This window comes from Panthera tigris, chromosome X, assembly GCF_018350195.1.
Source record: "Panthera tigris isolate Pti1 chromosome X, P.tigris_Pti1_mat1.1, whole genome shotgun sequence".
In the NCBI taxonomy this organism is placed as follows: domain Eukaryota; kingdom Metazoa; phylum Chordata; class Mammalia; order Carnivora; family Felidae; genus Panthera; species Panthera tigris.
In genome coordinates, this window is record NC_056677.1 from 18087971 (window position 1) to 18101192 (window position 13222).

The 13222-nt window shown below is 43.7% G+C and overlaps 1 protein-coding gene across 6 annotated transcripts in view; it reads left to right on the forward strand.

Annotated features, from left to right (window-relative positions):
• Positions 1-13222, forward strand: part of PHEX (phosphate regulating endopeptidase homolog X-linked) — a 232999-nt gene that overhangs the window by 51957 nt on the left and 167820 nt on the right. For all 6 annotated transcript variants that reach the window (XM_042975235.1, XM_042975236.1, XM_042975237.1 and 3 more), the window contains 4 exons: positions 421-489; positions 3078-3194; positions 6448-6531; positions 8004-8149. In XM_042975235.1, the coding sequence (XP_042831169.1) occupies positions 421-489; positions 3078-3194; positions 6448-6531; positions 8004-8149 (416 nt within the window). The remainder of the gene's footprint in view (positions 1-420; positions 490-3077; positions 3195-6447; positions 6532-8003; positions 8150-13222) is intronic.

Consider the following 13222-nt stretch of genomic DNA (forward strand, 5'->3'; position numbering starts at 1 on the left):
TAAAATACCAGAAAAGTACTAGATCTGGTGACAGGAGACACTGATGCTTCTCTGAGCCCTGCCCAGCTATGTTACCTTGGGAAAGTCACCTTGTTTCTCTGGCTTTTGTTTATCCACAAGAAGGGGGAAAACCAAATCATTTCCAAAACCTATTTCAACTCAGAAAGCCTTGATGCTATTCAGTATTGATAGAACCTCAAAAGGATTAGAAACCATGGAGCAAGGGCAGGTCTCTGACATTTTATAATTTCTGTCATTGCTGAAGTACCTGTTTACATGTAGCTCTGAGTGCATTCAACTATTTGTGTAATGGTGACAGAGACTCACACTATGACTGGAATGCAGATCTCAATACTCTTATTAAAAGGGTTTGTAAGAATTTACATTACAAACAGAATGCTTTCTCTTTTGTCTCAACAGCTGGACCAAGCAACTCTCTCCCTAGCTGTGAGGGAAGATTACCTCGATAATAGCACAGAAGCCAAGTCTGTAAGTTTTACCCATGTTGAACTCTGCACCTTGTCAGACTGTTGTTGGGTTCATAAATTGTTGTAAAATCCCTGACTCTTTACTGGCAATGAGCAATGTGACTATTGGATGACCATATTCCCAGTGCAGGAAACAGAGGTGTTTTATTCAGGCAAACAAATGGCATTCCCTGTCTTCTGGAAGTCTGGGCATCAAGGCTCAGTGTCCTGTTGATCAAGCTGGGGATACAGCACACCCGAATGAAGTAACCAAGAAATGAGCTTGCAGTCAGAACTGTAGAGAGCTCACTCTACATTGCAGAAGTAAAGTGGTGGTGGTGGTGGTGGGGGGTGTTAACTGTGTTGACATAGTTAACCAGTGGTTCTCAAATTGTATGGCTTAAGAATCATCTGGGAACTTCCTGTTGAATGTTGATTCCTGGGCTGCAGCCCAGGAGAGTCTGATTTAGGAGACTTGAAGTGGGGCCCAGGAATCTGTTTTCCTAACAGGTGCCACAGGTTAATGTAAGGTTAATGAGAACTAGATGGGATCAGTTCCGATAGATTTCTTGGGTTGGCTTGGAAACCTGGTAGGTTCTTGGAGATTGGAGTAGCGCTGCATCATTCCTGACACTTTCAATTCACTTTGGAAACTTGGTTGAACTTCCAAAGGACCCTCAGATCCAGGGGACCCTTGACTAGGGAGTTCACTGGTTTCTGGGCCAGCCTAAGAATGTAGGAACTTAGAAGTGTTGGCTCACAATGGAAGTCCTTGCATCTTTGCTGATACTAAATCCTGTAACCGGAAGGTTCTGAATGAAGGGCAGGAAGCTAGGTAAGATCTTCAGCAACTAACTTTCTTTGCGAGGACACTTATCAAAGAAGGTTGTTTTTTGTTGTGTTTTGTTATGGTTTTTGTTTGTTTTTTGAGAGAGACAGCACTCACGGGGAAGGGGCAGAAAGAGAGGAAGAGAGAGAGCATCCCAAGCAGGCCCCACGCTGTCAGCACAGAGCCTGATGGGGGGCTCAAACTCACAAACTGTGAGATCATGACCTGAGCCAAAACCAAGAGTCAGACACTTAAAAATCTCTGTTTAATCTCTGGTCCCTCCTTTCTATTTTTAGTGCCTTAGGTCAGATCCTTGTTAACTCTCGACTTGACTACAATAAGTAGCCTTTTAACTGTTACCTCCTCCTATTCATTTCATTGCCTCCTTAGCACCACTGCACAAGACCCCTTCTCAAAATACAGCTCCCAGCATGCTTCTGCTCATGCGCTAGGCTCTGAGTTCCTTAGAGGGATTTCAAGGTCTCTTCATGACATGATCCCAAAGCACTTTTGCTGTCTGATATATTTTTACTTTTCCCCCAACAAAGGCATCTTACTCAACACACAGGAGGACTCTTCACTGCTCCTGAACCTGTCTCCTTCAAGTGTGCTGTGCCGGTTTTTCCAGGCTGGAATTCTTCTTCAGTTCTTGAGTTTGCAAACCCTTAGCGGCTTTGTTAAAGAACTTATTTTTGTCTCTCTAATGTTACAGTTAATAATTACATGTTTATCTCCCTCCTGGATCACACATTGAGAACCCAGACTCATGCATTATGTAATTTTTCATCTGTACCCCCCATAAGCACCGAATGCCTAGCAAGACCTTTTATACATGTATTGATTGACTAAATAATTTCTTAAGTTGAACTGGGAATTACAAAACATGTTTCTAATTAAGACTATTTGCAAAACTTGCTTACTGATTAACAAATATTTGTTAAGGCCCTGCTATATGCAAGCACTATATAGGTCTCAAGGTCATAAGTGTCTGTTAGGAAGAAATCTTAGTCCCATAACAGAACTATGAGATAATTTATTATGTGGGGTTTTGAGTTCTCACAAATATATCTGAAAGGAAAGATGACCCTCAACAAACTTCCACAGTTCCCACAGAGTAGGGTCCCTCTCCAGTGACCTGTGAATAGCCTGAAAATGGGTATATGAACATACAAGGAGGAAACTGGGTATATGCTGTTTGCTGGGGTTCTCTTTATCATTCCTCTCTTCTCTTCTTTGTTCCCTGAGCAGTGAGGAAAACTTTGTAAAATCCATACAAAATTTAAAGGACAGGGCTGCAATCACAGGTCTTTTATTTCTTAATGTGAAGGTGGGTAAATTGAGCCAGAAGAGAATAAATCACAGTTTCCACTAGTCTTCATGGATCATGCCTCCTGCTTTTAGCAACGGTTCTTTCCCATTATTTTATTAAAGCCTCACTTGCTTGGAAAGAGGAGTCTGACCTTTATCTTTCTATTCTGGGCTCATTTGGAGATGTTTCATGTATCCATAATATCACTGGTTGCCAGAAAACTAGTTCTCTTGACCCTTGGTGGCTAGACATCTCTGTCTCTCATGGAAACAGTACACAAGTAGCTGTACTCTTCTTTCTCCCAAAGTGGTAGGTGGGTGGTTGGTATTGCCGAATGCCTGTACTATACTTTGAGTACAGAGTGAAAATGAAGAACATTTATTTCCACCTGCTGTTTCTGTCTTTCCGTGTCCCTGAAACATACTTTTGAATAGGCTCTTGTCATGGTCACTTGCTTCTTTATCTCTTGTAGTATCGGGATGCCCTTTACAAGTTCATGGTGGATACTGCTGTGCTTTTGGGAGCTAATAGCTCCCGAGCAGAGCATGACATGAAGTCAGTGCTTAGACTGGAAATTAAGATAGCCGAGGTAAGTCTTAATGTGAAATCTCTTTCTTATTTCCCCCTTATTTTAAAAGAAGTATATCACGAGTGAAAATAAATATAAAAATAGCATTCTGTGGCATTGTCCTTTGGGTCCAAGGTATAACTAATAGCATCCCTTCTGGGAAATAACAGGAAGAACCACGACAGAGAGAAGAGCTCTTCACTCCTTCTGTCTCCCTGCTTGAAGCCCAAGGTCCAGATGCTGCTCAGCTGTGGCCAAAGAATAGCACCAGGGAGATCCTCTATGTTTTCCTAAAAAAATTCTGTGTGGTTCCTATAGAAGAATAGTTAATAAATCTGTATGGATTTGACTTGAGGGAAGGTTATTTTTTTAAAGTTTTTTATTTATTTTTGAGAGAGAGAGAGAATGAATGAATGAATGAATGAATATGAATGGGGGATGGGCAAAGATAGAAGAAGACACAGAATCCGAGGCAGGCTCCAGGCTCTGAGCTGTCAGCACAGAGCCCAGCCCAGGACTTGAACCCACGAAGCACGAGATTATGACCTGAGCCGAAGCTGGACACTTAACTGACTTTTTAAATCTAGTCTATTCTTTATATCATTCCCACTCAGGATCGGTCTGACCTAAGATTGGGGCTTTGGGAAGTCTGTGTACCCAAACTAGATATTTGATACATAATTTGATGTAGAAAGTGTATAGGGCATGCTGCTAAGCATTTTTTAGCTGCTGTCCTGGTGCTACCTTGTACCTAATCCTGTTTTTTATTCTTCTCTTGCCACATGTAAATGCTATGTTCTGTGTAAGTTACTTTAAGTTCTTTCAGGTTCAGGGTAGAGACCTAGGAACAAACTTGAGGGAGAACAATGAGAAATCCTCAGTGGTTAGCTTTGTTCAGAATATAACTTCTTTTCAGGGCACCTGGGTGGCTCAGTCTGTTGGGCATCAGACTTGGGCTCAGGTCATGATCTCGCGGTCCGTGAGTTCGAGCCCCATGTCGGGCTGTGTGCTGACAGCTCAGAGTCTAGAGCCTGCTTTAGATTCTGTGTCTCCCTCTCTCTCTGACCCTCCCCCACTCATGCTCTATCTCTCTCTGTCTCTCAAAAATAAAAATAAATGTTAAAAAAAAGAATTAAAAAAAAGAATATAACTTCTTCTGTAGAAGAAGCAAAGTATTAAATGCCTATGTGTTCTCAGGACCAGAGGGAGCAAATGTAAAATCTGCTTGTGGGGATACCTTGTAGTGGACAAAAAAATGATACTTTTATCAAGAAGATCTTGCATATGGAGTATCGTCTTTTATAATAGAAGTTGGTAAAAATATAGAGTTGCATGTGAGTCCAAGTGCTGCTTGGTTTGGTGTTAGGCAAAGTGGTGGTATGGTATTCAGGTATGGAGTAGGGATAATTGATAAGGGTCAGGAGGAATTCGTTTCTCTCAGCTGAAGTGATGTACTTGGTACCTCTCTCCAAACTCCTACTTGCAGAACAAAAAGTTCATTCCTGCAGTTACCTTTGAAGAGTGTGTGAAGACGGCTGCAGATGTTGTGGAGTCAAAGACTGGGCCTCTAAGTCATGTCTAGAGGCCATCTGGATTCCCTTCCCAGGCAAATAGGAGACCAAGAGCTCTAATTTGGACTGAACCTCTGATATAGGGGGAGAAGGCCTTGCCCTGAGCCAGGGATTTGGACCAAAAAGGGAACTAAAAACAGCTGGGTTGAGGCAAGACTGGGAATTGTTGAGAGGCTAAATGAAGTGACAAGTCCACGGGGTGTGGGGAAGTAGTTGGCAGAGAGCTGAAAACAGCTCTGAGGCCAAAGGGCTTCAGTCTGGGGCTGTGAGCCCTAGTAGAGAGGGAGGAGAGACATTCTCTGAGGCAACGATTCACACAGATCCAGGAAGCTGTTTGTAAGATTCATGAAGTCTCTCCTGTGGAGGGTGAGGAGGAAGAAGCTGAGGGCACTGAAGCATTTAGAAAAGAGGGGGCTGATGTTGATCACTCAGCCCTGTGTGATTTTGTCTTGAAAAATCTATGGTGCATGGATTTTTGGCCAGCCAGTAACTCTCACCTCCCATCTTGTACACACCTAGGTCATTCAAAATTAGTGGGACACATAGTACTAGGGAAACTTCTGAATCTGGGGAGACAGGACAACCTAGCCAAGCACAAAAAGTCCGTATCAATCTAGCCATGCAAGTGTTCATTTAACCAGTACCAGCTAGAAAGAAGTGTGCACAAAGGGAGGTCTTGTTGATGGAGTGGCCCTTGTAATTAGAGTGAAGTGGAGTTTAATTGGGAAGGTTTGACAGAGAAAATGAATGTTGGGCAAAGTTTTGAATCATAGTTCAAACTATGGGAGTGGTGATGGTGGATGGGGGTGCCAGGGCAGGAGAGTCCTGCGTGAGATGTGAGGTAGGAGGTGACAAGTTTAATGCAAGGGAATCAGATGATGGAGGGCCTTATGGCAAAAGCATGATGTGGTTTAGGGCTATGGGGAGCTACTTCCTGTCCATGGAAGTGATTAAGGTGGCCCTTGAGGAAGATAATCATTGCTGCTCTTCTTAGATTCATCACAGCAGAGGCTAGAAGCTTAGATTTGGTACTGGCACAGTGGCCAAGAGCCTGAGTATTGGGAGTAGAAAGTGTGTGAAGAATCAAGGCCGGACATGTAGACTTAGAAATATGTATTTGAGTGGTAACTGAACTCATTCCCCGAGCAGTGGTGACAGGGGAATCTCAAGGCCAGAGAAAGCAGAGGAAAGAGTGGAGGGGAGATAATGAGCTGTCGACAGAGTGATCACAGATGGCAGTGGTATCCTGATAGTCCAGTGCTCTTTTGTGAAAATAGGCTCTGAGGGATGAAGGGATGGTCTGTGGTTCACGAGCTATTCAGATCATTATCTGGATACCACAGGTGAAGCTGGATGTGTGTCTTAGTTGCCTAATCTCACTTTGGCTATCAAACCTGAGCCAGTAATAGATTTTTGTCCAACCACATTACAGGTGAGGAAAGGATTTGGGAAGTTGTTTTTATGGTGAGGACAGTGTTTCACACTGAACAGGGCAGGAAAGTTTCTTTCTATTATTGTAATGCTAATTTTGCCTAAAGTGATGCCCCCCCCCCCCCTCCCCCCCCCGGTCTCCCAAGTTCAGCACTGCACCGAAATCTTGAAAACCTTTATGATACTAGGCAGATGTTTTGGCACATGTAGAAAGTAGTCATGCATCAAGAAATGGTTTGTTTGAAAAAATAACCAAAGCCTCTTTCCAACAGATAATGATTCCACATGAAAACCGAACCAGTGAGGCCATGTATAACAAAATGAACATTTCCCAGCTGAGTGCTATGATTCCTCAGGTTGGTGAAAATGATCTAGGAAATTTTATCTTAACTGATCATTTTACGAGCGACTTTGCATCATGTGTGTGTAAACTTTTGCCTTGTGAAACCTACCAGTCTTATTGGTTATCATCCTATTTGTCACTCACCACATAGGATATCCTTTGTGCCTCAGGATGCTTTCTTTTGTATGAAACAGAAAATCTTCCCAGGAGTGGCTTAAAAACTTAAAGCCCATTTTCTTATATGACAAAAGTCTAAACGTAGGTGGCTGTTGGTATTGCTCTTGCTGGCTAACAGTGTTGTCAAAGACCAACGTTTTGTTCTTTCCACTCCACTCTCCTAAGTCTGTTGGCTTCTTGACTTCCTGTGTGATGACTCATGGTTGCGAGGTGACTGCCACAGCCCCACGTTTCACACCTGCCATCAGGTCAGGAAGAAAGGGGAAGGGCCAGGATAGCCATGTCTGTCTCTTTTAGCAGGAAAAAAAAAAAAAAACCAAAAAACAAACCATGAAGCTTTGCCAGGATATTCCCACATATCTTCCCTTTATTTCTTTTTTTTTTTTTTTTTAATTTTTTTTTTCAACGTTTTTTATTTATTTTTGGGACAGAGAGAGACAGAGCATGAACAGGGGAGGGGCAGAGAGAGAGGGAGACACAGAATCCGAAACAGGCTCCAGGCTCCGAGCCATCAGCCCAGAGCCTGACGCGGGGCTCGAACTCACAGACCGCGAGATCGTGACCTGGCTGAAGTCGGACGCTTAACCGACTGCGCCACCCAGGCGCCCCTTCCCTTTATTTCTTGAGTAAGATTGGGAACCATGGCCATCCCTTGCCTACAGGGGAGGCCACAAGTGACTAACTGGTTTTCCATTTCAATAGTGGATACAGGAAAGGGAGGAAAAAAAGAAAAAGACAAGAAATGACTTTTGGGGTAGCCAGTTAAAAGCACCAAGTTAGTGATGCTCTGAAGACGGGACACATGTTACTTGTTGTTGCTGCCTATTTTTCCCTGTGTAAGAAAGGCTGCACCAGAGGGGAGGCCAGTAGTATGTGGGGCATCTGTGTGTGGACATGAGTGAATGGGTGCAGGGGGCAGGGGTGAGGGTAAGCACAAGGATGGAGTGTGTGGGGAAAGGAGTGGGAGGAAGGAGTCCAGGTGGGGGTAGAGAATGAAGGAGGGAGAGCTAAGGAGAGAGGGAGGGTGCCGGAGGGGCCAGGGAGTGAGTGACTGTGCCTGTCACCATGTGAGGGGGTGTGCTGTCTGGGCAGATGGTACAGAGCACATGTGGAATCTATGATTCAGGCAGTAGGTCTGGGTGGCAGTGACCAGTCATTTCTTTTGTAGATTTGAGCAGTTACATCTCTAACTTTGGTCACAAATCCATTATAAGCGATGGACTATGTTCAGCCAACTATATTTGCCTTTCTCCTTGGTTGCTGCCCAACAGATGCTCTCTCAGTCGATGTTTTTCTCTCTCTCCTCAGTTTGACTGGCTGGGCTACATCAAGAAGGTCATCGATTCTAGACTCTACCCGGGTCTGAAAGACATTGACCCTTCAGAGAACGTGGTTGTCCGTGTCCCGCAGTACTTTAAGGATTTGTTTAGGATATTAGGCTCTGAGCGGAAGAAGTAAGAACTTTCTTTTGCATTTTATTGTGACTTTTGTTTTTCTTTTTACATTATAAAGCCTTTCCTCGAGTATCTTTGGTATAACTGTTGTTAAAGAAAGTTACACCAAAAGAGTCTTAGGGAAAATCGTGGTGCCCCTTGTGACAAATTGGCTAAAATGATCATCTGATGTAATTTACGTGCTGTGATAGCAGCAAATACACAATGTTTTTGCTCCTTATTTCTCATCTTTCTCCATATTTTCTGTCTGAAAACCTAAATTGTTTCCTAGTTTTGGGAACTAGTTATATAACGATATTATTTTCTGAGCTTTCTATATGAATATCTTTTTTTCTCCAGTTCATTCTTTGTCCTTTGCTGCCTTTTTTTTTTTTTTTTTTTTTTGGTTTTTGTTTAGCCTTTAAGTCCCTTTGTTGCAATATTACTGAAGCCCCTGTGCTGAATAAGAGTACTCTGACAGCCGTGGAAAAATTGGACGGATGAAACAACTTCAGGAACTGTCCGGTTTTCCTTATTTTAAGGCATTTTTTAGAATTTGTTGCTTTGCTACTTCAGCACTACAAAACAAGGAAATCCTGAAAACGCCCGTGAAAGAGAATTGTACATCTTGATGAAGCCATTCAGATTTGACTACAGAAAATGAAGCACAGAATGGTCAAGTCATTTTCAAAGGCAGTTTACTAGGCTAATTGCCAGGTCATAATTAAAAATCATATTTTCTTATTTGGACTCAGACAAGGCTATCTTGCCGGGACTTATGTTAAAAAAGAAAAGACGCCTGCAGAAATCCTAGAAATAAACTTCAGCATCCATCCCTACTTGTGGGAACACTTCAACACTTTGGAAGAGCTGCTTTTCCTTTTAAGATGATATTTTCTCATGATAGAGGGAGTATGTGTTCATTGAGGAAAGCATACAGAAAAGGGAGAGAAGAGATAATAAATCTACTGAAAATTCTGCCACTTAGAGATAAGCAGTGATCCTATGAAAATTTTCCAAGTGAAAGTTGAGTCTAGAGCTAGGTAAGTGTCTGTGTGGGGTGGAGACTGGCTATTCAAGGTGTGCTCCCTAGACCAGCAATGCTGGCAGCATCACCTTGTCACTTGGGCCCTTGGGAAAAGTGCCTCTTTGGGCCTCTTTCCCGAGGCCCCTCCTCCACAGGGGCTGGTGCAGTAGTTCTGAGGCAAGTCCCCAGAATCCGTATTTCAAAGAGAACCCCAGGAGAGTCTTTCAGTTAGTGGTTTGTTTTGTTGGCGGGGGACTCTTACCATTGCAGGATTTTTACCTCAGTACCCAGGGTTCACTGTTTAGCTGCTTCAGAGAATGAAGAGGTGGACACCAAATAAAATTAGCAGCAGGCAAAAGTTTATTAAAAAGCCAGAATAGCAGAAGTAAGAATAGCACAAAAGCTCTCTTTCGGAGAGGGGGCATTCGAAAGTGAGGACCCCTGACTATGGGCAAAGGACTTTATTTTATAGGGTTTTGGTCCATCCCTCCCCCCTTTTTTTCTTTGTTGACCTGATAACTGTAGGTGCTGAGTTGTTCATTTCTGTGGGAAACATGACGGGGGAGTAGGTAGTGTTTGTTACAATTTTAGGAAAAACTTTACATCTGAGGGAGCTTTTCTCATGGTCAGTCCTGAAGGAGTTTTTCTCATGGTCAGACGTTCCCAGCACTGTTTAAAAATATATATATTTTTTCTACATTCAGAGATCTCAAGTCCTAACCTTTTCCTCTCTAGCTATTTTACCCTATCTTTCCCCATCATGTCACTACCTTTGAAGACTTATTCATGTTAACCACCATTATGATTAATAGTTACCTTTGATCTTTTGTTTTAATGTTTTGTTTGTTTTTGAGAGAGAGAGAGAGAGAGAGAGAGAGAGAGAGAGAAAGAGAGAGAAAGCATCAGTGGGGGAGGAACAGAGAGAGAGGGAGACACAGAATCCGAAGCAGGCTCCAGGATCTGAGCTGTCAGCACAAATCCCTACGTAGGGCTCGAACCCACAAACCGTGAGATCATGTCCTTAGCCGAAGTCAGACGCTTAACCAACTGAGCCACCCAGGCACCCCAATAGTTATCTTTGATCTTAAAAAAAACCAAGTCTTGTTCCCACTTTATAGATGAAGAAGCTGAGGGAAAGGGATTTCTGCAGCACATACCTTGATGCAGAGGTAGAGCTGAGATTCTAAACTGGGCCACCCTCATTTCTACGTCCTGTCTCTTACATACATGTCCCTGTATGGAAAAGAGACCCTTTTCCGACATTTCACTGCTAGTTTTGGAGACAGTTCCCCTGGCATTTCCTGGTTAAAGGCCATCCTGGGTTGGTATCAGCTGGTCATTGCTTGACTGCTGCTTCCCCTCTTACAGCATGCCCCCTGGCAGCCTCGTGGTATTAGGGTTTTCCTTCTGACCCAATGGCTGTGGGGGCAGTGGCACTCGCTCCCTGGCAAATGATGGTGCATGGTGCAAAACTAGAGCAATGGCATCTCCCAGAGGTGGTGCCAGAGGCTGCATTGGCCCTTGCAGTTCAGGGAGTCGGTGGCCAGGGCAGGGCCATTTGGAGGCACAAGATGGAAGCTGCCTGTAGTGAAAAGGAGTTGGCGGTCAAGGTGGAAAGGGGGAGAAGACGCTGTGATGTGCTAGGTCCCTCAAGTTATGCCCGTCTCTTCCTAGCTCACTGTTGAGTGATCTCGTGTGAACAGTTTGAAATCAACTCTGGTGGGAATAATCACACCATGGAAATCGGCAAATTCTACAAAGCAAGTGTTTTTTTTTTTTTTCCCCCTCTTGGAAAGCCAGTTGTGAAACATTTACTGGTATGTCACTGGTTGAGAGGTGCTGCAGATGTCCCTCCCCTTCTGTCCTCCCATCAGATCTTCCCCGACTCCAGACTTTCGGCTACCTCAGACAATCAACCATCTAATTTGGTCTGAGGAGCAAAATGGAAGGAGGGGAGAGGCCAAGGAAAGATGGGTTTATAGAGATTTTTCTCGGGGTCTTCCTGGCAAGACCTGGTCTCCTAGAGATCATCTGCATCAGTGCTTTGTTTTGTTTTGTTTTGTTTTGTTTTTTAAGCAGGCTGGCCTAAAGCAAACCCTTGGAGATTTTGCCAAGCCTCTGTGATCTTTCCTGTCTTCAGTATTAGTTTAATATAAAGCAAGCACGGTGTACAGTGAGATGATTTTTAATGAACATAGGGTCGTAGAGGCTGACCTGGAAAATGTGTTGTTATGTGGACCTCTTACAGGGCTCAGCGCTGCTGAGGGTGATCTAGGGCCTTGTTGCTCAAAGTATGACCCATGGAGACCAATATGGGCCTGGATTGAGAGTGTTAGAAATGCAGAAATCAGGCTCCACTCCAGACCTACTGCAATTTAGTAAGATCCCCAGGGGATTCATGTACACATGAAAGTTTAAGAAGCACTGATCTGGGATTTAGAAAGTCCTAGTTTAGCTGTGTTTGCAGAAAGATGAGGAGATAGAGTTTTCCTAGACCAGTGGTTCTCAAGCCTGACAAGCATCAGCACTCCCTGAAGGGCTTGTTAAAATAGACTGCTAGGTCCCATCCCATAGCTCTGATTGATTAGACCTGAAGTGAGGCCTAGGGATTTTCTATCAAGTTCTCAGGTGATGCTGTAGCTGCTGGTCTGGGGGCACACTTTGGAACCACTGCCTTAAGTGTACCTTTGAGCAGCCTCTAGGATTTGGGAAGGTCTCTTTGGCTTTGAGAAGCTTTGAGAAGAACCTGTTTGGCTTACCTCAGGTAGTTTGACTTAGAGGACCTGAAGAGCAAATGTTAGTTCTGGATTTGCCACGTAATTGCTAGTCCCTTGAACTCTGTTTTCTTTGCTTGATAATGAGGATAATAACCATCCCCTAGCATTGTCATGAGGCTCAAAAAAGGCACTTAATGCTCTCTTAAATGCAAGCAAATGTAATCTGTCACTAATTGACAAAGGACAGCAAAAGCTTCTTCAAAAATCTATTCCCAGTCAGAGGCTTTGGGAAGTTATTTCATGTTGCGCTCTTAATGGCGGGTTCTCTGCCGAGATGTTTTACTTTCCTCTGTTTTATTTATTGCCATTTGGGGAAATTACCATGCTGCTGCAAATGCTTTTTGAAAAAAAAGATATTATGTATTATTTTGAAGGACTGTTGCTGAATCTGATTTTTGTTTTGTTTTTTGATATATGTGAGCATTAGGTGGCAGTGATTCAGTCATTACGGTCAGATCTGTTTCTGGCATGGTAATATTAGCACTGGAAAGCTGCGCTTCTAGCACTCCGTCGGTATATTTATAATGCACTGGAGCAGCTCATCAGCACCATTGTCTCGCTGTGCGAGCTTCCCTGCACTCCATCTTCCAGCTCACGGAGGTCTTGTTACACTGTCGTCTTAGTAATGCCTTGCCCATGAAGGCCTCACACGCTGTTCCTTTTTCGCACCCACAGATTTCTGCAAAGCATCTGGGGTCTTTTGACTGGCCAGGAAATCTTTGTTGAATTAGACGCATTAATTTATCACTGTGTAGCACGGGAAAAGCACACAGGCTTTCGAGGTAGACACACCTCTATATGGTCTGGCCTCCATTGCTTATTACACTGGTTCTCCACCTTGTTTGCACATTGGACTCAGCTGGGGGAAACTTAAAAACATGATTTATGGTGGATCCCACCCTAGACAGAGGTCCTGACTTCATTGGTCTAAAGTGGCCTAGGCATTTATCTGGACTTTTTGAACCCCTCAAGTGTTCCTACCAAGTTGGAGATGCACTGACTATGTGGTCATGAGGAGTTACTTAATGGTTCTAGGCCTCAAGTTTCTTTATATGTAAGATAGGCTCAAGAACACCTCTCCTATAGTGGCAGTGCCCGTGCTTCTCAAACCCCAGCATACTTGCACCACACTGCTTCTTCAGCAACCACCGTCAGGCCTATCTCAACAACCTCCCCACTGAATCTCACTCATCATTGTCCCTCGAGGGAGTACCTTCTGAACTCATGTAAGCGTATCTGCTGGCCACAGACCTCCTTCTACTCTTCACCTGCGGATCCAGCATAGCTCTT